The 27,135-nt window shown below is 46.2% G+C and overlaps 1 protein-coding gene across 1 annotated transcript; it reads left to right on the top strand.

Annotated features, from left to right (window-relative positions):
• Positions 1 to 27,135, top strand: LOC120019489 (transforming growth factor beta-3 proprotein-like). The gene is made up of 7 exons (XM_038962788.1): positions 1 to 868; positions 12,115 to 12,278; positions 14,855 to 14,984; positions 16,979 to 17,086; positions 17,730 to 17,913; positions 18,285 to 18,438; positions 25,201 to 27,135. The coding sequence occupies exons 1-7, from the start codon at positions 523 to 525 to the stop codon at positions 25,357 to 25,359; spliced, it is 1,245 nt and encodes a 414-aa protein (XP_038818716.1). The 5' UTR covers positions 1 to 522; the 3' UTR covers positions 25,360 to 27,135.

Below are 27,135 nucleotides of genomic sequence, written 5' to 3'. Positions count from 1 at the left end.
GTGCGTGCGGGTCAGTGGCACGAAGTTGTTCATGACAATTAGAAAATACAAAAAGGAAGGATGCACAGTTGTACGGCGAGTCGGGCGACCTAAGTGAACGAAAAGGGTTAAATAGAAGAACGAGAAAGAAAAGTCCATAGGCGGTATGCGTTCAGCTACTAGAATGATGATTGAGACCGTTATTGCGCTGAGTAGATTTTAGTTTGGCCTGCGCTTGGAAATTGATTCATTTGGAACCGCTGGGCGATAGATGTCTGATGGCTGAATACACACCTGGATTTCTATGGATCACAAACCAGCGAAAATTGATTTCCTCGGGAGAGGACATACGTGTATGAAGAAGCCAAAGGAAAGTGCGAGAAAATAGTTTTTGTAAACTGCTATGAAGTTGATTTTGAAAGTTTAAACATACTTTTACGCGTAGGAAACTTGGGAAATAGTCACCGGTGTGAATCCGTTATTAGACTAAATTTGTTTACCTAAGTGCTTCACAAACCAAGTGCATAATTGAGCAACAGAAACATGTATCTCGGTAAAGCTCTTCTGTTGGTCCTTCTCCTAAACTACACGACCACCAGTCTGTCTCTGTCAACCTGCGCCACGGTGGATATCGATCATGTGAAGCGGAAGAGGTTCGAGGCGATACGGGGACAGATACTGAGTAAGCTCCGGCTGACCAGCCCGCCACACTCCCTGGGACCCAGTCAGGTCTCCTACCAGATCCAGTCGTTGTATAACAGTACCCGGGAGCTGCTTGAGGAGTTGGGGAGAGACCGGCAGCAAAGTTGCGGCCAAGACAACACGGAGACCGAATATTATGCCAAAGAGATATACAAATTCAACATGGTCCAGGGACCGCCAGAAAATAGTAGGCTAAGTCGTGTTATGTTATATTCATCTTAATGCTCTTTTGGTTGATAAGCTATTTTCTATTGTTATTTTTGGTGAAACTCTTTTTGATGGTAGTTGGGTGCTCTATTACGCACCAGATCAATGAATAGAGAGCGTGCCAAATGCGTAATTTTGAAAACTTCAAAATTAGTGGTTTATCTATTTATCATGATAATGATGGGTTCTATCTGGGCTTTACATAGTTGATAGTTGACAACGGATAGGAACCAATCAACTCTGTATGTTGCATATATGGAGTGTGTGGATAGGATACAGTAGACCAGCGTTTCCCAAACTCGGTCCTCGGGACCCCAATGGGTACTCGTTTTGTTTAATTTCCATAACACTACACAGCTGATTGTCAAATGATCAAAGCTTGATGAAAAGTTAAATTATTTGAATCAGTTGTGTAGTGCTGGGGGCAAAAACCAAAACGTGCACCCCTTTGAGGTCATGAGGACTGAGTTTGGGAAACCCTGCGAGTACACAGATGGAATGTGTCAGAAACGATCTGTTTAAGATCGCCTTAGATGTGCTAACTTCTGTTCAGTTCACTTTATTGGCCTTATTCGGGAGGGTGTCTAGGACTTCCGTGAAATGTGGGACTTGTAGAATCTATGTTGTGGATTTAACCTGGAAGTTGCCTCGGTTCTTTCCCCCAACCTATTTCAATCCAGAAGACTGGTGTTTTGTGTAAAGTCCTTCCTACTCCTCCTTCCCACTCCTCCTCTTCCCTCCCTCTTTTTCCACCATGGACCCAGTCCCTCTCACCAGATGTGTCTGTTTTAGTTTCAGCCAGGCCCAAATGAGAGGGACATCTGCACAAGCTGATTGGAACAGGGCTGAGGAAGGGAAGGGGAAGCCTTGCTGAGGGGAGATAGGAAAAGTTAACATGGAGACAGGAAAACTTAGCTGAGGGAAGGACAGGGAAAGTTAACATGGAGACAGGAAAACTTAGCTGAGGGAAGGACAGGGAAAGTTAACATGGAGACAGAAACACTTAGCTGAGGGGAGGACAGGGAAAGTTAACATGGAGACAGAAACACTTAGCTGAGGGGAGGACAGGGAAAGTTAACATGGAGACAGGAAAACTTAGCTGAGGGGAGGACAGGGAAAGTTAACATGGAGACAGGAAAACTTAGCTGAGGGGAGGACAGGGAAAGTTAACATGGAGACAGGAAAACTTAGCTGAGGGGAGGACAGGGAAAGTTAACATGGAGACAGGAAAACTTAGCTGAGGGGAGGACAGGGAAAGTTAACATGGAGACAGGAAAACTTAGCTGAGGGAAGGACCTCCTCCACTCCTTAGCCAGAGATCCACTCCCCACTCCCCACTATCTCCCGTTTCCCTATCTCACCTACATATCACCTTTATAGAGAGCCACTCCCCACCACACACTGTCTGTGATGTCTGAGTCACAATTTCTGAGAAGAGACGTGAGAGGGAGGGGGGGGGGGGTAGAAAGAGAGGGAGGGGTAGAGAGGGAGAGGGAGGTATAGTGTTCTTAAGTGTGGAAGAATTGGAAGAAGGCCTTGTGGGTCGACGCAAAGCCCATTGCATCATGGTCCCTTTGAAATCAACAAGTGTTGTAGTAAAATGCCTCTCCCTCCCCCATAGCTCTGTGTTGGATCATATAAAGAGGTCCTGACAAAAAGCAACACAGCGTGGACAGATTGCTGCCTTTTAGCTCCCCTACTACGTCCTGAAGCCCAGTTAAAAGCACAATGTAAACAAACATAATGAGTGATGAATATTGAGGAGGCTCTAGGGGTGAAGTTTCCTCTAGGGACAAATCTAGGATCAGCTTCCCCCTCCCTCAAGCCTAACTTTAACAATTAGTGGGGGGTGGGGGGATGCAAAACTGACCCAAGATCAGTTTCTAGGGGCAACTTCACAAAACTGGCTCCGGGATGAAGTTACCCCTAGACACAGATCTAGGATCAGCTTCCCCTCCCCCCCAATACTAACCTTATCCATGAGTGGGGAAAAAGTCAAACTGACCCAAGATCAGTGTCTAGGGGAAACTTCACCCTACTCCCATTTAGGATACACCATTTCTCTGGTTTACAAAACTCTATAGCGTTACAGTTTTCCCCTGGGGGTCAAAGGTCAAACTATCTTAATGATCTCGATCAATATTGATATCGATTGATGAGCTTCCTCTTTAGCCACTTGGCTCATCCTAATAAACTATTATCCCCTATAGTGTATAGAAAAATAGTAATCTGTAACAGTATAGGTTACTGTTAGGTGACAATAGGTGACAATAGTAATCTGTAACAGTATAGGTTACTGTTAGGTGACAATAGGTGACAATAGGTGACAATAGTCATCTGTAACAGTATAGGTTACTGTTAGGTGACAATAGGTGACAATAGTCATCTGTAACAGTATAGGTTACTGTTAGGTGACAATAGGTGACAATAGTCATCTGTAACAGTATAGGTTACTGTTAGGTGACAATAGGTGACAATAGTCGTCTTTAACAGTATAGGTGAAGTTTTTTCCAGGTGAGCTCTGACCAAGAGAGCTGCATACACATGAGATACAATACAACATGAATGAAATAAATGAAAGTTAAAAAACAATGCAAAGTGCATAAGAGAGCTTAAAAGAGCTGGGTACACTTGTCAGTTGTCAATAGCGTCATCATGCATAGACAGAATTCCCCCCAATGGGAATAATGACTTCAGCATATGCTGCTTTCTGGAAGGAGCCAGCAGCAAACATGGAGGATGGTTTTTATATATTCTCTGTTGTGCACATCGCCCTTTCCCTCAGCTGGCTACAGACTTTTAGAATTCCACTTACCTCAGAGAGGAAGAGAGCTACGTTTTTGAAAGGTCTTCCAATGCCAGGATGACCGTCTTCACACTGTTGTGGGAGTGAGTCTTTATACCTGAGAATTTCTAGTGGCTTGAATTACTCAAGAAAATAGTGCACACCGGTTGAACATTGTTATACAGCGGGAAGATAAAGTATGTGAACCCTTTAGAATGACCTGGATAAATTGGTCATAAACCTTTATCTGATCTTCATCTAGGTCATAACAATAGACAAACACAGTCTACTTAAACTAATAACACACAAACAATTATAATGTTTCATGTCTTTATTGAACACACCATGTAAACATTCACAGTGCAGGTTGGAAAAAGTATGTGAACCCTTGGATTTAATAACTGGTTGACCCTCCTTTGGCAGCAATAACCTCAACCAAATGTTTTCTGTAGTTGCGGATCAGACCTGCACACCGGTCAGGAGGAATTTTGGATCATTCCTCTTTACAAAGCTGTTTCAGTTCCACAATATTCTTGTGATGTCTGGTGTGAACTGCTCTGTTGAGGTCATGCCACAGCATCTCAATCGGGTTGAGGTCAGGACTCTGACTGGGCCGCTCCAGAAGCCATTCTGTTGTTACATCTGTCTTGTGGGTTGTTGTCCTGTTGCATCACCTACCTCCTGTTGAGCTTCAATTGGCGGACAGATAGCCTTACATTCTCCAACAAAATTTCTTGATAAACTTGGGAATTCATTTTTCCGTCGATGATAGCAAGCTGTCCAGGCCCTGAGGCAGCAAAGCAGCCCCAAACCATGATGCTCCCGCCACCATACTTTACAGTTGGGATGAGGTTTTGATGTTGGTGTGCTTTGCCTTTTTTTTCTCCACACATAGTGTTGTGTGTTCCTTCCAAACAACTCAACTTTAGTTTCATCTGTCCACAGAATATTTTGCCAGAAGTGCTGTGGAACATCTAGGTGCTCTTTTGCGAACTTCAGATGTGCAGCAATGTTTTTTTGGACAGCAGTGGCTTCTCCGTGGTGTTCTCCCAAGAACACCATTCTTGTTTAGTGTTTTACATATCGTAGACTCAGCAGAGATGTTAGCATGTTCCAGAGATTTCTGTAAGTCTTTAGCTGACACGCTAGGATTCTTCTTAACCTCATTGAGCATTCTGCGCTGTGCTCTTGCAGTCATCTTTGCAGGACGGACACTCCTAGGGAGAGTAGCAACAGTGCTGAACTTTCTCCATTTATAGACAATTTGTCTTACCGTGGACTGACTTTTAAAGATACTTTTGTAACCCTTTCCAGCCTCATGCAAGGCAACAATTCTTACTCTTAGGTCTTCTGAGATCTCTTTTGTTTGAGGCATGGTTCACATCAGGCAATGCTTCTTGTGAATAGCAAACTCAAATTTTGTGAGTGTTTTTAATAGGGCAGGGCAGCTCTAACCAACATCTCCAATCTCGTCTCATTGATTTGATTCCAGGTTAGCTGACTTCTGACTCCAATTAGCTTTTGGAGAAGTCATTAGCCTAGTGGTTCACATCCTTTTTCCAACCTACAGTGTGAATGTTTAAATGATGTATTCAATATAGACAAGAAAAATAAAATAATTTGTGTGTTATTAGTTTAAACACACTGTTGGTCTATTGTTGTGACTTAGATCAGATCAAATGTTATGTAAAATATATGCAGAAATCCAGGTAATTCCAAAGGGTTCACATACTTTTTCTTGCCACTGTAGAGCCACTGGCCAATATGGTACCCCTGATTGTGTAAATAAAGAGTGCACATATCATGATGCCATTATATTAGTGTTATGACGAACCTCCCTTTGTGCACCTGGTGAAGTCCATCTGGCAAACTTCCTCATATAAAGAACATCTTTAAAGATATATCCCTTGATCAAGGTGCTTTCCACCTTACTAGATCTGTTCAAAGCCTTTTCTACTTCAGACCAGACCCCTCCTACTTCAGACCAGACCCCTCCTACTTTAGACCCCTCCTACTTCAGACCAGACCCCTCCTACTGCAGACCAGGCCCCTCCTACTTCAGACCAGACCCCTCCTACTTCAGACCAGACCCCTCCCACTTTAGACCCCTCCTACTTCAGACCAGACCCCTCCTACTGCAGACCAGGCCCCTCCTACTTTAGACCCCTCCTACTTCAGACCAGACCCCTCCTACTGCAGACCAGGCCCCTCCTACTTCAGACCAGACCCCTCCTACTTCAGACCAGACCTCTACTACTTCAGACCAGACCCCTCCTACTTCAGACCAGACCCCTCCTACTTCAGACCAGACCCCTCCTACTTCAGACCAGACCTCTACTACTTCAGACCAGACCCCTCCTACTTCAGACCAGATCCCTCCTACTTCAGACCAGACCCCTCCTACTTCAGACCAGACCCCTCCTACTTCGGGCCAGACCCCTCCTACTTCGGGCCAGACCCCTCCTGCTTCGGACCAGACCCCTCCTGCTTCGGACCAGACCCCTCCTGCTTCGGACCAGACCCCTCCTGCTTCGGACCAGACCCCTCCTGCTTCGGACCAGACCCCTCCTACTTTGGACCAGACCCCTCCTACTTCGGACCAGACCCCTCCTACTTCAGACCAGACCAGACCCCTCCTACTTCAGACCAGACCCCTCCTACTTCAGACCAGACCTCTCTACTTCTTCAGACCAGAGTAACTGTGAGTCACACCAGAATAAGTGTTTTAGAGGGAGGTGAGAGACTGAGAGGACTGGCTTCCTTTGTTTGCAGAGAGGCGTATTTCCCAGAAAGTACTGCGGTCAAGACCTAACTGGTGGACAGATACAGCAAAAAGAACCCAAAACAGTGCACGACTAGACTCTCATCAAAGGTAGGGAATAGGGTGCCATTTGGGACAGAGCATAGGTCTCTGTCACTCTCTCTGTCTCTCCTCTCTCTCTCTCTCTCTCTCTCTCTCTCTCTGTCTCTGTGTCTCTGTCTCTGTCTCTGTCTCTGTCTCTGTCTCTGTCTCTCTCTCTCTCTCTCTCTCTCTCTCTCTCTCTCTGTCTCTGTCTCTGTCTCTGTCTCTGTCTTTTCTCTCTTTCTGAAGAAGTTTCGCTTTCGGTGGATCTGCTGTTGACATCCCGAGCCAGTGACATCACTCCTTTCCTTTCCCACCTCTTTAGTGTGGTGTGGACAAACACGTTAGCTCCTGACAGCTCTGCTGAAAGGCTTTAGGTACACTGTTGACATTTGGCGGATCTAAGGCTAGCGTCTGCACCGCCTCAAATCCCTGACAGGTGCAAATGAAAGAAAGTTAAAGGGAAAGACAGGAGACAGACAGGGTAATTTGAGGGCAGGGATGGAGGAGCGGAGGGTAGGTGTTGTAGAGAAGTCATCATGTGGTCGGAGCCGAAGGGCTGTGAGTGCTGGATCAAATCAGATTTATTTATATAGCCCTTCTTACATCAGCTGATATCTCAAAGTGCTGTACAGAAACCCAGCCTAAAACCCCAAACAGCAAGCAATGCAGGTGTAGAAGCACGGTGGCTAGGAAAAACTCCCTAGAAAAGGCCAAAACCTAGGAAGAAACCTAGAGAGGAACCAGGCTATGAGGGGTGGCCAGTCCTCTTCTGGCTGTGCTGGGTGGAGATTATAACAGAACATGGCCAAGATGTTCAAATGTTCATAAATTACCAGCATGGTCAAATAATAATAATCACAGTAGTTGTCGAGGGTGCAGCAAGTCAGCACCTCAGGAGTAAATGTCAGTTGGCTTTTCATAGCCGATCATTAAGAGTATCTCTACCGCTCCTGCTGTCTCTAGAAAGTTGAAAACAGCAGGTCTGGGACAGGTAGCACGTCCGGTGAACAGGTCAGGGTTCCATAGTCGCAGGCAGAACAGTTGAAACTGGAGCAGCAGCAGGTGGACTTGGGACAGCAAGGAGTCATCATGCCAGGTAGTCCTGAGGCATGGTCCTAGGGCTCAGGTCCTCCGAGAGAGAGAAAGAAAGAAAGAGAGAAAGAAAGAATTAGAGAGAGCATACTTAAATTCACACAGGACACCGGATAAGACAGGAGAAGTACTGCAGATATAACAGACTGACCCTAGCCCCCCGACACATTAACTACTGCAGCATAAATACTGGAGGCTGAGACAGGAGGGGTCAGGAGACACTGTGGCCCCATCCGATGATACCCCCAGTACAGGGCCAAACAGGAAGGATATAACTCCACCCACTTTGCCAAAGCACAGCCCCCTAGAGGGATAACTTCAACCACCAACTCTGGTCTGGGCTGGTCCGGTCTGTACTGGGCTGGTCTGTACTGGTTTGGGCTGGGCTATCCCTGTATTCACAAACCCAGAGTAGTAGGAGAGCTGATATAGGATTCGTTTTACCTTTTAGATCATGTTGAATAATATTAATATGGACAGAGAGGACCTGATCTTATATCAGCACTCTGAATATGGTCGTAGAGCTGGTGTAGGGGTCAATCCCAGCCCACTGAGGACAGCAGGGTGTTTTTGATACACCAAATACCAGAGAGGTGAAGTCACTCCAAGCCAAACAGGGACGCTAGTTCACTTAGAAAATAAATGTACCCCCCCCCCCCCCCACCTCCAGACGCTTCTAGCCCCCTTGACTTCAGCTGATAACGGAAGCGTGTTATCAGGTTCCATGCCGAAGCCATGCGTAAGTGGTCCATTCAGGAAAGTAGTAAAGTCGTTTGAGGGCATGGACTGCATTACATCATTAATAATTACTGGCTGTGTCACAAATGGAAATCATATTTCCTATATAGTGCAATTCCTTTTTGACCAAAGCTCTATGGGTAGTGGTCAAAAGTAGTGCACTACATAGGAAATGGGGTGCCATTTGGGACGAAGACAATGTGAGCTGCGACTAAATGTGACGCGGGAAAACAACGTGTCTGAAGAGATGAACTACGATAAGGAGGAAATGTGGTGTCTACTGAACTATGCAGGGGAAGTATCTACCGAGTCAACTCTTGGTTTATCAGCGGTGATTCAACGTGTATCTACGCGCACAAGATGTTGAAAAGACTTTGAAAATACATATTTGTGATTTGAAAAGGCTTTGAAAATACATATTTGTGGTTTGAAAAGATGTCTTTCAACCAATTTTGATCAATGGGTAGGAAGTTTTCTGACATTTTATTTTTTATAAGGGCGTCATTTACTTGTCTGAGACGGTATTAGATTCACGTTGACATTCATTATGTACAAAGCGGACATTTTTATGTAACGGAGGTAAGAACGTGACGTAAGCTCACTCCACAGCTACCTTGAAATGTCGCGGATGGGGCCCCTCAAGAAGTACCTTTTTTGAGTGGCTCAACCCATTGGTTATGTTGGCGAAACAGGGCGGTCACATGTGTTGCGAGGCAGAACCGCCCTGATTTGAGCCAGCAGTCGGACAGCAGGGAGGCTAGCTGTTAGCGGCACCCTCACCCCTGTGAAGTTTGCAATGATAACTTGTGGTTAAAAGCGTTGTGGTAAACTTACAGTCAGCTGCATGTTGGCTTGAAAGCAACATTGTTACTGAGCTGGGTCTCTTCTGTCTGTAGAAAGAGGAATTGGCATGTTCAACTAAATATGCTGTAATAACAAAGTCTTTGTGTGCTGGGTTCATAAGGCATATACTGGGGAAAAAGGGAAATCCTACAGTGAAATATTATTTAGTTTTTATTTTCAAGCAGCAGAGGTCAGAGCAAACGAATTCATTTGGGTGACAGCCTTCATCAATGTTTGGATAAAAATAGGCATTCACCAAAATGTATAGATGACCTCACATTGTAGCAGTACTTCCTTTTCCTCCTCTGACTGTAATAGGTGACCTTCCCTACGGCCCGGGGGACATCGCCTCCAAAGTGATTAAGCATCTCTTTCTTCTGTCTCCTGTCTCTCTTACAGAAGACCTGCCCGGCTGTGCTAAGAGTATTAACATCAGTGTGCAAGCATTACTGAGCTCTGTCCTCCTGTGCCTGTTTCTTACAAATAAACTGTCCTACTGTCTGTCTCCAACAACCTGCCCTACTGTCTGTCTCCAACAGCCTGCCCTACTGTCTGTCTCCAACAGCCTGCCCTACTGTCTGTCTCCAACAGCCTGCCCTACTGTCTGTCTCCAACAGCCTGCCCTACTGTCTGTCTCCAACAACCTGCCCTACTGTCTGTCTCCAACAACCTGCCCTACTGTCTGTCTCCAACAGCCTGCCCTACTGTCTGTCTCCAACAACCTGCCCTACTGTCTGTCTCCTCTCTGTCTCCAACAGCCTGCCCTACTGTCTGTCTCCAACAGCCTGCCCTACTGTCTGTCTCCAACAGCCTGCCCTACTGTCTGTCTCCAACAGCCTGCCCTACTGTCTGTCTCCAACAGCCTGCCCTACTGTCTGTCTCCAACAGCCTGCCCTACTGTCTGTCTCCAACAGCCTGCCCTACTGTCTGTCTCCAACAGCCTGCCCTACTGTCTGTCTCCAACAACCTGCCCTACTGTCTGTCTCCAACAACCTGCCCTACTGTCTGTCTCCAACAACCTGCCCTACTGTCTGTCTCCAACAGCCTGCCCTACTGTCTGTCTCCAACAACCTGCCCTACTGTCTGTCTCCTCTCTGTCTCCAACAACCTGCCCTACTGTCTGTCTCCAACAGCCTGCCCTACTGTCTGTCTCCAACAACCTGCCCTACTGTCTGTCTCCAACAACCTGCCCTACTGTCTGTCTCCAACAGCCTGCCCTACTGTCTGTCTCCAACAGCCTGCCCTACTGTCTGTCTCCAACAGCCTGCCCTACTGTCTGTCTCCAACAGCCTGCCCTACTGTCTGTCTCCAACAACCTGCCCTACTGTCTGTCTCCAACAACCTGCCCTACTGTCTGTCTCCAACAACCTGCCCTACTGTCTGTCTCCAACAGCCTGCCCTACTGTCTGTCTCCAACAGCCTGCCCTACTGTCTGTCTCCAACAACCTGTCCTACTGTCTGTCTCCAACAACCTGTCCTACTGTCTGTCTCCAACAACCTGTCCTACTGTCTGTCTCCAACAACCTGCCCTACTGTCTGTCTCCAACAACCTGCCCTACTGTCTGTCTCCAACAACCTGCCCTACTGTCTGTCTCCAACAACCTGCCCTACTGTCTGTCTCCAACAACCTGCCCTACTGTCTGTCTCCAACAACCTGCCCTACTGTCTGTCTCCAACAACCTGCCCTACTGTCTGTCTCCAACAACCTGCCCTACTGTCTGTCTCCAACAGCCTGCCCTACTGTCTGTCTCCAACAGCCTACCCTACTGTCTGTCTCCAACAGCCTGCCCTACTGTCTGTCTCCAACAGCCTGCCCTACTGTCTGTCTCCAACAACCTGCCCTACTGTCTGTCTCCAACAGCCTGCCCTACTGTCTGTCTCCAACAGCCTGCCCTACTGTCTGTCTCCAACAGCCTACCCTACTGTCTGTCTCCAACAGCCTGCCCTACTGTCTGTCTCCAACAGCCTGCCCTACTGTCTGTCTCCAACAGCCTGCCCTACTGTCTGTCTCCAACAGCCTGCCCTACTGTCTGTCTCCAACAGCCTGCCCTACTGTCTGTCTCCAACAACCTGCCCTACTGTCTGTCTCCAACAACCTGCCCTACTGTCTGTCTCCAACAACCTGCCCTACTGTCTGTCTCCAACAGCCTGCCCTACTGTCTGTCTCCAACAACCTGCCCTACTGTCTGTCTCCAACAACCTGCCCTACTGTCTGTCTCCAACAGCCTGCCCTACTGTCTGTCTCCAACAACCTGCCCTACTGTCTGTCTCCAACAACCTGCCCTACTGTCTGTCTCCAACAGCCTGCCCTACTGTCTGTCTCCAACAGCCTGCCCTACTGTCTGTCTCCAACAGCCTGCCCTACTGTCTGTCTCCAACAGCCTGCCCTACTGTCTGTCTCCAACAACCTGCCCTACTGTCTGTCTCCAACAACCTGCCCTACTGTCTGTCTCCAACAACCTGCCCTACTGTCTGTCTCCAACAGCCTGCCCTACTGTCTGTCTCCAACAACCTGCCCTACTGTCTGTCTCCAACAGCCTGCCCTACTGTCTGTCTCCAACAGCCTGCCCTACTGTCTGTCTCCAACAGCCTGCCCTACTGTCTGTCTCCAACAACCTGCCCTACTGTCTGTCTCCTCTCTGTCTCCAACAGCCTGCCCTACTGTCTGTCTCCAACAACCTGCCCTACTGTCTCCTCTCTGTCTCCAACAACCTGCCCTACTGTCTCCTCTCTGTCTCCAACAACCTGCCCTACTGTCTCCTGTCTGTCTCCAACAACCTGCCCTACTGTCTCCTCTCTGTCTCCAACAACCTGCCCTACTGTCTCCTCTCTGTCTCCAACAACCTGCCCTACTCTCCCAATGCCATCACCCCATAATCTGGTTCATTGTTACTGACTGTGGTCTCTTCTCTCTGTCCTACAGATGACCTTCCCTACTGTCCTAAAGGCATCACCTCCAAAGTGTTCCGTTTCAACGTGTCGGCCATGGAGAGGAACTCCACCAACCTGTTCCGAGCCGAGTTCCGTGTTCTCAGGGTTCCAAACTCTGCTGCCAATAGGAACGAACAGAGGGTCGAGCTCTACCAGGTATGTAAAGGTACCCCTCCGTCTCCCCATGTCCTTCAAGAGATCTTTAACTCCACCTGACCCCCAAGAAATAACTGCATAGTTTTCTAAGGACCTGAAGCGAGGCGGCCATCTCTACCGGCGCCAACAAGATGGCGCCGGCAGAGATGGTTGCATCCGAGCCTGTTCACCTCGCTATCATCCAGAAGGCGAGGTCAGTACAGGTACATCAAAGCAGGGACCGAGAGACTGAAAAACAGCTTCTATCTCAAGGCCATCAGACTGTTAAACAGCCATCACTAACATAGAGTGGCTGCTGCCAACATACAGACTCAAATCTCTGGCCACTTAAATAAATTGACTTAATAAATGGATCACAAGTCACTTTAAATAATGGCACTTTAATAATGTTTACATATCCTACATTACTCTTCTCATATGTATATACTGTATTTTATACCATCTACTGCATCTTGCCTATGCCGTTCGGCCTTCGCTAATTCATATATTTATATGTACATATTCTCATTCATCCCTTTACATTTGTGTGTATCAGGTAGTTGTTGTGAATTTGTTAGATTACTTGTTCGATATTACTGCATCGTTGGGAACTAGAAACACAAGCGTTTCGCTACACTCGCGTTAACATCTGCTAACCATGTGTATGTGACCAATAAAATGTGATTTGACAATGATAAGTCTTTCCTCCTAGTTTCATGTAGAGGCGTGGAACACAAAGGCCTGCAAAGAAACATCCATGTCATCAGGCATCAACATGGAATGTGTGTTCCAAATGACACCCTATTCCCTATATAGTGCACTACTTTAGACCAGAGCCCTATGGCACCCTATTCCCTATATATAGTGCACTACTTTAGACCAGATCCCTATGGCACCCTATTCCCTATATAGTGCACTACTTTAGACCATATCCCTATTGCACCCTATTCCCTATATAGTGCACTACTTTAGACCATATCCCTATTGGCCCTGATCAAAAGGTAGTGTACTGTAAAAGGACTAGGGTGCCATTTGGGATGTAACAGTTGTCAATTAATACTGCTAGAAGTCGTGCTCTTTAAGCAGGGGGTGAAAGAGTATGTGAGGGAGGGGCCTGGTAGAGGTAACACAGTGCTCCAAGATGTGAGGGAGGAGCCTGGTAGAGGTAACACAGTGCTCTGAGATGTGAGGGAGGAGCCTGGTAGAGGTAACACAGTGCTCTGAGATGTGAGAGAGGGGCCTGGTAGAGGTAAACACAGTGTCCCAAGATGTGAGGGAGGGGCCTGGTAGAGATAACACAGTGCTCCAAGATGTGAGGGAGGAGCCTGGTAGAGGTAAACACAGTGCTCCAAGATGTGAGGGAGGGGCCTGGTAGAGGTAACACAGTGTCCCAAGATGTGAGGGAGGAGCCTGGTAGAGGTAACACAGTGTCCCAAGATGTGAGGGAGGAGCCTGGTAGAGGTAACACAGTGTCCCAAGATGTGAGGGAGGAGCCTGGTAGAGGTAACACAGTGTCCCAAAATGTGAGGGAGGGGCCTGGTAGAGGTAACACAGTGCTCTGAGATGTGAGGGAGGAGCCTGGTAGAGGTAAACACAGTGCTCCAAGATGTGAGGGAGGAGCCTGGTAGAGGTAACACAGTGTCCCAAGATGTGAGGGAGGAGCCTGGTAGAGGTAACACAGTGTCCCAAGATGTGAGGGAGGAGCCTCGTAGAGGTAACACAGTGTCCCAAGATGTGAGGGAGGGGCCTGGTAGAGATAACACAGTGTCCCAAGATGTGAGGGAGGAGCCTCGTAGGAGGTAACACAGTGCTCCAAGATGTTTCACGCACAGCAGCGTCACCTCCCAGACATTATTTAAAAAAAAATATCTACAATTCAATAGCTTTTGTTTTGCTAAGGAGCATGATCAGTAGTGGACTGTTTACATTTTCATATGGCCAGAAAGTTTAGTTTAGATGGGTTTACCATACTGACATTGACAACAAAAACAAGTTGCCTCCTATTCCACATCCCCATGTTTTAAATGAGGAAGGGGAGAGAGACGATGATATCCAGCTTGTGGTTTGGTGGTGGGCAGCCGCCAGAACCTAACTCCAGCTCACCAGGCCTGGAGGATGTGTACAGGGTCTGGCTCAGGGCAGGGTAACGCTAGTGTGTCCTGGACACTCTTGCCTGCATCTAGTTGAATCATTAGTCCAACAGTTGAAAACGAGAGTTTAAATTGGACAAATTCAGGAATGTTTATCCTTGTTTTGTTCAGTTTGCTTCCGTTTAAGAAACGTTTTAACAGAATCGGCAGAATGAATACACCACAATACACCTCCTCTGATGAGCCTCCACTGTTTGAGTATTTTAATTGAGTCTGTTTTTGGATGCCGATTCACTTTTTTTTTTTACTTTTTTTACCAAAACATTCTACAAGCATCTCTCTCTAAAGCCTCTGCTCTAGAATATGACATGCAGTGCCATGGCAGTAATGATGTCCTTATTGTAGAGTTTATTTATGCCTCTCACAAGTCTCCACTAGTTGCAACAGCATCAGTGTAGTGACTCTGTGTCGTTGATATACAGTAACTCACCTACTCTTGGTTGTCAGATCCTGAGGCCAGATGAGCACATAGCTAAGCAGCGCTACATCGGATCCAAGAACGTGCTGACCAAGGGAACGCCAGAATGGGTCTCCTTCGACGTGACAGAGACGGTACGGGAATGGTTGATGTACAGAGGTGAGGATGCCACGATTTGATTAATTAATTGATTGTAGTGTTGAGCAATTTAGTGCATTTTGAGGTCGGTTTGGGTTTCAGCGAGATAAAAAATATAAACAATTATAATACATGAAATGCATTATGTGGGTTGAATGCTGTAAAACAGAATAAAACAATGAATAAAAGTCCCATGATGGTAGTGACTGTCCATTACTGCTGATCACTTATTGACCATCATTTATTCACATTACTTTAATATTAAATGTCAGCTGTTGTGTATATTACATTCGTTTTATTTAATGACTTTATTATTTAGTTCCCAAGTCATCATCTCATCTCTATAGAGCTGCTGTCTGACATATTCACTATTTTAGTAGTTCTTCAAAGTAAATAAGGCATACTTTTAATGACTGCTGAATACCACCTGTCAAACACTTCATGTATTTTCAGGCTCGTAACCCAACTGCTTTCTATCCCCCTCCATCTTCTATCTGTCTCCATGTTAAGTTTAAGCGCCCATGCAATGGATTCTGGTCATTGTAGTTAATTACCACATTTTCTGCACTAAACAAAAATACTGCAAAAAAAAATAAACGCAACATGTAACAATTTCAACTCATTTTACTGAGTTACATTTAATATAAGGAAATCAGTCAATTAAAATAGATTAATTTGGCCCTAATCTATGGATTTCACATGACTGGGCAGCTAATCGAATACGTTTTTACCCACAAAAGGACTTTATTACAATGGTTCTCCTTCAATGTGACAGAAATACTCCTCAGTTTCATCAGCTGTCTGGGTGGCTGGTCTCAGACCATCCCGCAGGTGAAGAAGCCGGAGGTGGAGGTCCTAGACTGGCGTGGTTACACGTGGTCTGCGGTTGTGAGGCCGGTTGAATGTACTGCCAAATTCTCTAAAACAACGTTGGTGGCGGCTTATGGTAGAGAAATTGACATTAAATTCTCTGGCAACTGCTCTGGTGGACATTCCTACAGTCTGCATGTCAATTGCACACTCCCTCAAAAGTTGAGACGTCTGTGGTATTGTGTTGTGTGACAAAACTGCCTGGCCTTTTATTATCCCCAGCACAAGGTGCACCTGTGTAATGATCATGCTGTTTAATCCACCTGACATGCCACACCTGTCAGGTGGATGGATTATCTTGGCAAAGGAGAAATGCTCACTAACAGGGATGTAAACAAATGTGTGCATAAAATTTGAGAGAATTAAGCTTTTTGTGCGAATGTAACATTTCTGGGATCTTTTATTTCAGCTCCTGAAACGTGGGACCAACACTTTACATGTGTTGCATTTATATTTTTGTTCAGTATAGAATATTGGCCAGAAACTACAACTCCCTACTACATCACACAGTTCAGGCTGGATCTGATTTATCCCTACAGAAAATACAACTCCCTACTACATCACACAGTTCAGGCTGGATCTGATTTATCTCTAGAGAAACTACAACTCCCTACTACATCACACAGTTCAGGCTGGATCTGATTTATCTCTACAGAAACTACAACTCCCTACTACATCACACAGTTCAGGCTGGATCTGATTTATCTCTACAGAAACTACAACTCCCTACTACATCACACAGTTCAGGCTGGATCTGATTTATCTCTACAGAAACTACAACTCCCTACTACATCACACAGTTCAGGCTGGATCTGATTTATCTCTACAGAAACTACAACTCCCTACTAGATCACACAGTTCAGGCTGGATCTGATTTATCTCTACAGAAACTACAACTCCCTACTACATCACACAGTTCAGGCTGGATCTGATTTATCCCTACAGAAACTACAACTCCCTACTACATCACACAGTTCAGGCTGGATCTGATTTAATCTCTACAGAAACTACACATCGAGCTCACAGAAGAAGAAAAAACGAACTAAATGGAATTCAAATAATTGAACCAATTCGTTTAAAAAATAATAATATTTAGGTTAATCGCTCAGCACTAATTGATTGACATGATGCCTCTCTCCTGTCAGAGACCAACCTGGGTCTGGAGATCAGCGTACACTGCCCCTGCCACACCTTCAACCCCAACGGTGACATCATCGATAATGTGAACGAAGTGCTGGAGGTCAAGTTCAAAGGTCAGTAGGCATAACATTATCTTCTTCGTGTGGTCCATTTTGAACTGACATTCAAATAAAAAAAACACTAAACATTTTTTAAAAGGCTTTATAAGACACAAAGTCACAAGTGGACTAGCTCAGTAACTGAGGAGGAAGGCTTATGACGTCCTGGGGGACAGCACCCGTTGTCCTCAACCCGCAGTTCAAACTGCTCCCCATTGGGACGCCACCTGCTCTGTCTGAAGTGCTCCACCAATAGGAGCAGGGCCTCGTTTGAGCCCGAAGCCATCCACCTGGTTAACAGGGCCATCACGGAATATATAAGGAACTATTCTAGAGATAGTTTAGCCCTGACATGAATTAACAACTGTGGCTTCCGTGAACTTTTAGTTTCTTAAATTGCATCATGCACATTTTTAATTGATGCCTTAAATGTTGATATTGTATTTTTGTGTACTGTTTACGGTTGTCCTAATTTGAAAGCATCCTGTCAGCCCTGAACAAATCGCACCTCTGGGATTAATAAAGTTGTAATTGTAATGACTGACCTTTTGACCTCTCTCTCTCTCTCTGCTGCAGGGGAGAAACGTACAAAATGTCTGACCTGTGCCCTGTAACATGTAATGGCTGATATGTAATGTCTGACCTCTCTCTGCTGCAGGTATGGAAGGGGAGTACGAGGAGCTGGGTCGCTGGGACCTGGGTCGTCTGAAGAAGAAGAAGAAGAAGAAGAAGCAGAAGGAGGAGTACCTGCCTCACCTCATCCTCATGATGATCCCTCCTCACCGCCTCGACTCACAGCCACGCAGACGCAAACGGGCCCTGGACACCGACTACTGCTTCTCGTGAGGACTGAAACTTTTAGCACTTCTGTTTCCACCTATCGGTTGTCATGTCCTGAAAGGCGCCTTTAGAAGTGGTTTCTGGTACATCTGTTGTAACATAAAACAACAATAGCAGATTAAGGATCAACGAGCCAGCTAACCTTCCCATATGTGCAATCTGAAACCATTCATGTGTCGGTTGATCAAGACGAGAAATTTTAATAACTTAATTGCAACTTCAACTGACTCTAACTAAAGTTTTTGTTGTTGTTGTTAAAAAGAACATCGTTGAGTTGTAACTGAACAGTTATCAAAGCTGACTACCTAGCTCATTGTTGTGTAAGTGAGAAGGTATGAGTGATTCACCATAGTTTGTTGTGCCCCTTTCCCAGCACCGTTGAGGAGAACTGCTGTGTCCGTCGTCTCTACATCGACTTCCGTCGGGACCTGGACTGGAAGTGGATCCACGAACCTAAAGGATACTTCGCTAACTACTGTTCTGGACCCTGCCCCTACCTGAGGAGCTCCGATACCACACACACACAGGTGAGGGCATTCTGATACCACACACACACAGGTGAGGAGCTCCGATACCACGCACACACAGTTGAGGAGCTCCGATACCACACACAGGTGAGGGCATTCTGATACCACACACACACAGGTGAGGAGCTCCGATACCACACACACACAGGTGAGGAGCTCTGATACCACACACACACAGGTGAGGAGCTCCGATACCACGCACACACAGGTGAGGAGCTCCGATACCACACACAGGTGAGGGCATTCTGATACCACACACACACAGGTGAGGAGCTCCGATACCACACACACACAGGTGAGGAGCTCTGATACCACACACAGGTGAGGGCATTCTGATACCACACACACACAGGTGAGGAGCTCCGATACCACACACACACAGGTGAGGGCACTCTGACACCACACACACACAGGTGAGGAGCTCTGATACCACACACACACAGGTGAGGATCTCTGACACCACACACACACAGGTGAGGAGCTCTGACACCACACACACACAGGTGAGGAGCTCTGATACCACACACACACAGGTGAGGAGCTCTGACACCACACACACACAGGTGAGGAGCTCCGATACCACACACACACAGGTGAGGAGCTCTGACACCACACACACACAGGTGAGGAGCTCCGATACCACACACACACAGGTGAGGAGCTCTGACACCACACACACACAGGTGAGGAGCTCCGATACCACACACACACAGGTGAGGAGCTCTGACACCACACACACACAGGTGAGGAGCTCTGACACCACACACACACAGGTGAGGGCAATCTGACACCACACACACACAGGTGAGGGCAATCTGATACCACACACACACAGGTGAGGGCAATCCGATACCACACACACACAGGTGAGGGCAATCTGATACCACACACACACAGGTGAGGGCATTCTGACACCACACACACACAGGTGAGGGCATTCTGACACCACACACACACAGGTGAGGGCATTCTGACACCACACACACACACAGGTGAGGGCATTCTGACACCACACACACACACAGGTGAGGAGCTCCGATACCACACACACACACACAGGTGAGGAGCTCCGATACCACACACACACACAGGTGAGGGCAATCTGATACCACACACACACAGGTGAGGGCACTCTGACACCACACACACACAGGTGAGGATCTCTGACACCACACACACACAGGTGAGGAGCTCCGATACCACACACACACAGGTGAGGAGCTCCGATACCACACACACACAGGTAAGGAGCTCTGACACCACACACACACAGGTGAGGAGCTCTGACACCACACACACACAGGTGAGGAGCTCTGTCACCACACACACACAGGTGAGGAGCTCCGATACCACACACACACAGGTGAGGAGCTCCGATACCACGCACACACAGGTGAGGGCAATCTGATACCACACACACACAGGTGAGGGCAATCTGATACCACACACACACATGTGAGGGCATTCTGACACCACACATACACAGGTGAGGGCATTCTGACACCACACACACACATGTGAGGAGCTCCGATTCCACACACACACAGGTGAGGGCAATCTGATACCACACACACACAGGTGAGGGCAATCTGATACCACACACACACATGTGAGGGCATTCTGACACCACGCACACACAGGTGAGGGCATTCTGACACCACACACACACAGGTGAGGGCAATCTGATACCACACACACACAGGTGAGGGCATTCTGATACCACACACACACAGGTGAGGGCATTCTGATACCATACACACACACAGGTGAGGAGCTCCGATACCACACACACACAGGTGAGGAGCTCCGATACCACACACACACAGGTGAGGAGCTCCGATACCACACACACACACAGGTGAGGAGCTCCGATACCACACACACACAGGTGAGGGCAATCTGATACCACACACACACAGGTGAGGGCAATCTGACACCACACACACACAGGTGAGGGCATTCTGACACCACACACACACAGGTGAGGAGCTCCGATTCCACACACACACAGGTGAGGGCACTCTGACACCACACACACACAGGTGAGGAGCTCTGATACCACACACACACAGGTGAGGAGCTCTGACACCACACACACACAGGTGAGGAGCTCCGATACCACACACACACAGGTGAGGAGCTCTGACACCACACACACACAGGTGAGGAGCTCCGACACCACACACACACAGGTGAGGAGCTCTGATACCACACACACACAGGTGAGGGCAATCTGATACCACACACACACAGGTGAGGGCAATCTGATACCACACACACACAGGTGAGGGCATTCTGACACCACACACACACAGGTGAGGGCATTCTGACACCACACACACACACACAGGTGAGGGCATTCTGACACCACACACACACACACAGGTGAGGGCAGTCTGACACCACACACACACACACAGGTGAGGGCATTCTGACACCACACACACACAGGTGAGGGCATTCTGACACCACACACACACACAGGGGAGGGCATTCTGACACCACACACACACAGGTGAGGGCATTCTGATACCACACACACACAGGTGAGGAGCTCCGATACCACACACACACAGGTGAGGGCATTCTGATACCACACACACACAGGTGAGGAGCTCCGATACCACACACACACAGGTGAGGGCATTCTGATACCACACACAGGTGAGGGCATTCTGATACCCCACACACACACACACACAGGTGAGGGCAATCTGACACCACACACACACACACACACACACACACACACACACACACACACACACACACACACACACACACACACACAGGTGAGGGCATTCTGACACCACACACACACACCGACACACACACACACACACACACAGGTGAGGGCATTCTGACACCACACACACACACACACACACACACACACACACACACACACACACACACACACACACACACACACACACACACACACACACACACACACACAGGTGAAGGCATTCTGACACACACACACACACAGGTGAGGGCATTCTGACACCACACACACACACACACACACACACACACAGGTGAAGGCATTCTGACACACACACACACACACACACACACACACACACACACACACACACACACACACACACACACACACACAGGTGAGGGCATTCTGACACCACACACACACACACACACACACAGGTGAGGGCATTCTGACACCACACACACACACACACACACACACACACACACACACACACAGGTGAAGGCATTCTGACACACACACACACACACACACAGGTGAGGGCATTCTGACACCACACACACACACACACACACACACACACACACAGGTGAGGGCATTCTGACACCACACACACACACACACACACACACACACACACACAGGTGAGGGCATTCTGACACCACACACACACACACACACACACACAGGTGAGGGCATTCTGACACCACACACACACACCAACACACACACACACAGGTGAGGGCATTCTGACACCACACACACACACACACACACACACACACACACACACACACACACACACACACACACACACACACACACACACACACACAGGTGAAGGCATTCTGACACACACACAGGTGAGGGCATTCTGACACCACACACACACACACACACACACACACACACACACAGGTGAAGGCATTCTGACACACACACACACACACACACACACACACACACACACACACACACACAGGTGAGGGCATTCTGACACCACACACACACACACACACACACACACACACACACACACACACACACACACACACAGGTGAGGGCATTCTGACACCACACACACACACACACACACACACACACACACACACACACACACAGGTGAGGGCAATTGTGGTTATTTGCGCCAAGGCTATAATGACATAAAATACAGGCTAGCTAGGTATCTGCTCAATAGCCCATGTAAGGTAGCTAAGGTACAGTGAGACTCAGCAAAATTACATCATACACAGGACTCAACCAGAATAAAATTCAGATCTGCCAGGATTTATTTATTTACGCAATTTAGTAGACCGGGACAGTTGCACATTAATCAACATAACCTTTTATGGCTGCAGGCCGGTGTCGGGCTCAATATGACAACAGCCCGTCCAAGTGCAGGGCGCGAAATTCAAAAGATATTTTTTTGAAATATTTAACTTTCACACATTAACAAGTCCAATACAGCAAATGAAAGATAAACATCTTGTGAATCCAGCCAACATGTCCGATTTTTTAAATGTTTTACAGCGAAAACACCACGTATATTTATGTTAGCTCACCACCAAATACAAAAAAGCACAGACATTTTTCACAGCACAGGTAGCATGCACAAAACCAACCAAACTAACCAAGAAACAACTTCATCAGATGACAGTCTTATAACATGTTATACAATAAATCTATGTTTTGTTTGAAAAATGTGCATATTTGAGGTATAAATCATAGTTTTACATTGCAGCTACAATCGGAAATAGCACCGAAGCAGCTAGAACAATTACAGAGACCAAATTGAAAAACCTAAATACTCATCATAAAACATTTATGAAAAATACATGGTGTACAGCAAATTAAAGACAAACATCTTGTGAATCCAGCCAATATTTCCGATTCTTTAAGTGTTTTACAGCGAAAACACAATATAGCATTATATTAGCTTACTACAATAGCCAACCACACAGCTACATTGATTCAAGGCAACAGTAGCGATAGCGACAAAACCAGCAAAAGATATTAATTATTTCACTAACCTTCATAAACTTCATCAGATGACAGTCCTATAACATCATATTACACAATACATATATGGTTTGTTCGAAAATGTGCATATTTAGAGCTGAAATCCGTGGTTATACATTGTGAAAACTTAGCATCTTTTTCCCAGAATGTCCGGATATATTTCTGACACTCACCTATTCTGACCAAATAACTATTCATAAACTTTACTAAAAAATACATGTTGTATAAGAAATGATAGATACACTAGTTCTTAATGCAATCGCCGTGTTAGAATTCTAAAAATAACTTCAGTACGACATGCAGCTTACGTTATAGCGAGAGAGCGCCCAAAATCTGGGCGCAAACTAATAGTAAACATGTTCGACAGATATATGAAATAACATCATAAATGGGTCCTACTTTTGATGATCTTCCATCAGAATGTTGTACAAGGGGTCCTTCGTCCAGAACAATCGTTGTTTGGTTTTAGAATGGCCTTTTTCCCTCTCGATTTCGCAAGCAAAACTAGCCAAGTGGCGCTAAGCTCTCCTTCGTGAACAAACGCAGAGAACGCAACACGCCTAAACTCCCGAAAAAATTTCAATAATCTGATTAAACTATATTGAAAAAACATACTTTACGATGATATTGTCACATTTATCAAATAAAATCAAAGCCGGAGATATTAGCCGTCTATAACAACAGCTTTTCAGAAGCCAATGCGGAAGTCCTTTCCGCGTCTTCCTGAACAAAGGAAATTGGGGTCCTGTCATTCCAAGCTCTCTCTTTTGACCATAGAAAGAGCTAGAGACCCCATTTCACCTCTCACAGCCTATTGACATCTAGTGGAAGGCGTATGAAGTGCATGTATACTAATAGATTTCAAGCAAAAGATTAGGGAGGCCCTGGAACAGAGCCTCGATTTCAGATTTTTCACTTTCTGACAGGAAGTTTGCTGCAAAATGAGTTCTGTTTTACTCACAGATATAATTCAAACGGTTTTAGAAACTTGAGAGTGTTTTCTATCCAATAGTAATAATAATATGCATATTGTACGAGCAAGAATTGAGTACGAGGCCGTTTGAAATGGGCACCTTTTATCCAAGCTACTCAATACTGCCCCTGCAGCCATAAGAAGTTTTTAATCCACATTTCAGCTTCCACATCAGAAACACCAAAATGTCTCTTTCACAGCCTAAAATGAACACCTGTCACCTGCGGGTAGATTTTGGCGGGTAAGATGTCTATTTCACCAGCCTTGTTGGTGGGAAGTCAGGGCTCTACTGTGCGAGCGTTTCACTTGCGTTTGTGAATAAAAATAGTGAAATATGATCATATTTACAGTAAAAATAAATGCTGCAGTAACTGTTTTCAAAGTATTTCCACCATTTTGTTTCATAGCTGGTAAATTAATCTCACAAAATCTAAACTACAAATACTATATAGCCTATTCCACCTCGTGCTACAACTCTGTCTGGCTGGGAGCTGTGCACACCTGAAGAGCTGAGTGGAAGATTGATTTTTAGAAGAGCTGCGCTCAGGCATAAATATAGGTTTAATTTACTTGAAACTAAAGTCTACTGAAGTGAGACTTTGTCCTTGTGTTTCTTGGCTATTTACATTATTTTGTTCACAGGCAAGGTTGTTTTTCTATGTTTGAGTTTCAACTGCTAGAGAAGAGACAGCGTTTCTACTAGTCAAACTCAATCTCACAGGTACAAACATGACTGGAGTCACGTTACCACGGTAACCTCCCGCTCTTAAAGGGGCAGGTGAACATTTGTCTCATCTGTGATATTTTGGTTAGACTCAGGTCACAATTTTTTTTTATTATTCAATAGACCACATTTACTTCTTACTAGTAATACATTTATTATATAAACATTAGAAAGCATGTTCATCTGTTTTTTTCTTTCTGTTTTGTTAAAAAAAATTAAAAGCCCAAAAAATATTTTGGCTGGTAAAAAATCTGAATGGCTGGTGGACCAAAAAAGTATATTTTATACCCTTATCTCTTTCCTGTTCCTCCATAGCTGCTGAGCCTGTATAACACTCTGAACCCAGAGGCCTCAGCCTCTCCCTGCTGCGTTCCCCAGGACCTGGAGCCTCTTACCATTCTCTACTACTCTGGACGTACCCCTAAAGTAGAGCAGCTATCCAACATGATCGTCAAGTCCTGCAAATGCAGCTGAGGAGGCCAGGAGTAGGTCTGAAGCCTGGGAGTAGGGTAGGGGGGAATGGCCCACGTAGGTGACCTGTATTGGGACACTCGAGCCAGTCGGCCTGCCTACCTGTGGAGGACTAGACTACCAACATCTATTAATCAACAAACTACGTGGCCTAGCGCTTAACACCACTTGAACTGAAGGGCCCCATCCTTGTGTAAGGAGAACATACTATGCTAGACTTTGGGATCCGAACTTCTTCATTCTTTTTGATTTGTTCAGTTTAGAGTTAGTAGTTTCCTTTTACAGTTTTCAAACTGGGGTTCCTTCCTTCCTTCCTATAAACAAACTGGGTTTCCTTCCTTCCTATAAACAAACTGGGGTTCCTTCCTTCCCTTCCTACAAACAAACTGGGTTTCCTTCCTTCCCTTCCTACAAACAAACTGGGTTTCCTTCCTTCCTATAAACAAACTGGGGTTCCTTCCTTCCTACAAACAAACTGGGGTTCCTTCCTTCCTACAAACAAACTGGGTTTCCTTCCTTCCCTTCCTATAAACAAACTGGGGTTCCTTCCTTCCTACAAACAAACTGGGGTTCCTTCCTTCCTATAAACAAACTGGGGTTCCTTCCTTCCTACAAACAAACTGGGGTTCCTTCCTTCCTACAAACAAACTGGGTTTCCTTCCTTCCCTTCCTATAAACAAACTGGGTTTCCTTCCTTCCTACAAACAAACTGGGGTTCCTTCCTTCCTACAAACAAACTGGGGTTCCTTCCTTCCTATAAACAAACTGGGTTTCCTTCCTTCCTACAAACAAACTGGGGTTCCTTCCTTCCTATAAACAAACTGGGTTCCTTCCTTCCTACAAACAAACTGGGTTCCTTCCTTCCTACAAACAAACTGGGTTTCCTTCCTTCCCTTCCTACAAACAAACTGGGTTTCCTTCCTTCCTACAAACAAACTGGGTTTCCTTCCTTCCTACAAACAAACTGGGTTTCCTTCCTTCCTACAAACAAACTGGGTTTCCTTCCTTCCTTCCTACAAACAAACTGGGTTCCTTCCTTCCCTTCCTATAAACAAACTGGGTTTCCTTCCTTCCTTCCTACAAACAAACTGGGTTCCTTCCTTCCTACAAACAAACTGGGTTTCCTTCCTTCCCTTCCTACAAACAAACTGGGTTTCCTTCCTTCCTATAAACAAACTGGGTTTCCTTCCTTCCCTTCCTATAAACAAACTGGGTTTCCTTCCTTCCTTCCTACAAACAAACTGGGTTTCCTTCCTTCCTATAAACAAACTGGGTTTCCTTCCTTCCCTTCCTACAAACAAACTGGGTTTCCTTCCTTCCTATAAACAAACTGGGTTTCCTTCCTTCCTATAAACAAACTGGGTTTCCTTCCTTCCCTTCCTACAAACAAACTGGGTTCCTTCCCTTCCTATAAACAAACTGGGTTTCCTTCCTTCCTACAAACAAAATGTGTTTCCTTCCTTCCCTTCCTACAAACAAACTGGGTTTCCTTCCCTTCCTACAAACAAACTGGGTTTCCTTCCTTCCTACAAACAAACTGGGTTTCCTTCCTTCCCTTCCTACAAACAAACTGGGTTTCCTTCCTTCCTTCCCTTCCTATAAACAAACTGGGTTTCCTTCCTTCCCTTCCTACAAACAAAATGGGGTTCCTTCCTTCCCTTCCTACAAACAAACTGGGTTCCTTCCCTTCCTACATACAGTGGGCATTATTATCATAACACAAAGGAGAAAGGACAGACTAGCTGCCGTATCCAAAGATATACACTACCGTTCAAAAGT

This window comes from Salvelinus namaycush, chromosome 24 (genome assembly GCF_016432855.1).
Source record: "Salvelinus namaycush isolate Seneca chromosome 24, SaNama_1.0, whole genome shotgun sequence".
NCBI lineage: Eukaryota > Metazoa > Chordata > Actinopteri > Salmoniformes > Salmonidae > Salvelinus > Salvelinus namaycush.
The sequence above is the reverse complement of the archived record's forward strand: the minus strand, read 5'-3'. Positions and strand labels throughout refer to the sequence as shown.

What these genes read in the sequence shown, in the direction of transcription:
- LOC120019489 (XM_038962788.1), top strand. Translation starts at nt 523, where the DNA reads ATGTATCTCGGTAAAGCTCTTCTGTTGGTCCTTCTCCTAAACTACACG. An exon ending in AGAGGGTCGAGCTCTACCAG is followed by an intron (nt 12,279 to 14,854) that starts GTATGTAAAGGT and finishes CTTGGTTGTCAG; the next exon opens with ATCCTGAGGCCAGATGAGCA. An exon ending in GACACCGACTACTGCTTCTC is followed by an intron (nt 17,914 to 18,284) that starts GTGAGGACTGAA and finishes CCCCTTTCCCAG; the next exon opens with CACCGTTGAGGAGAACTGCT.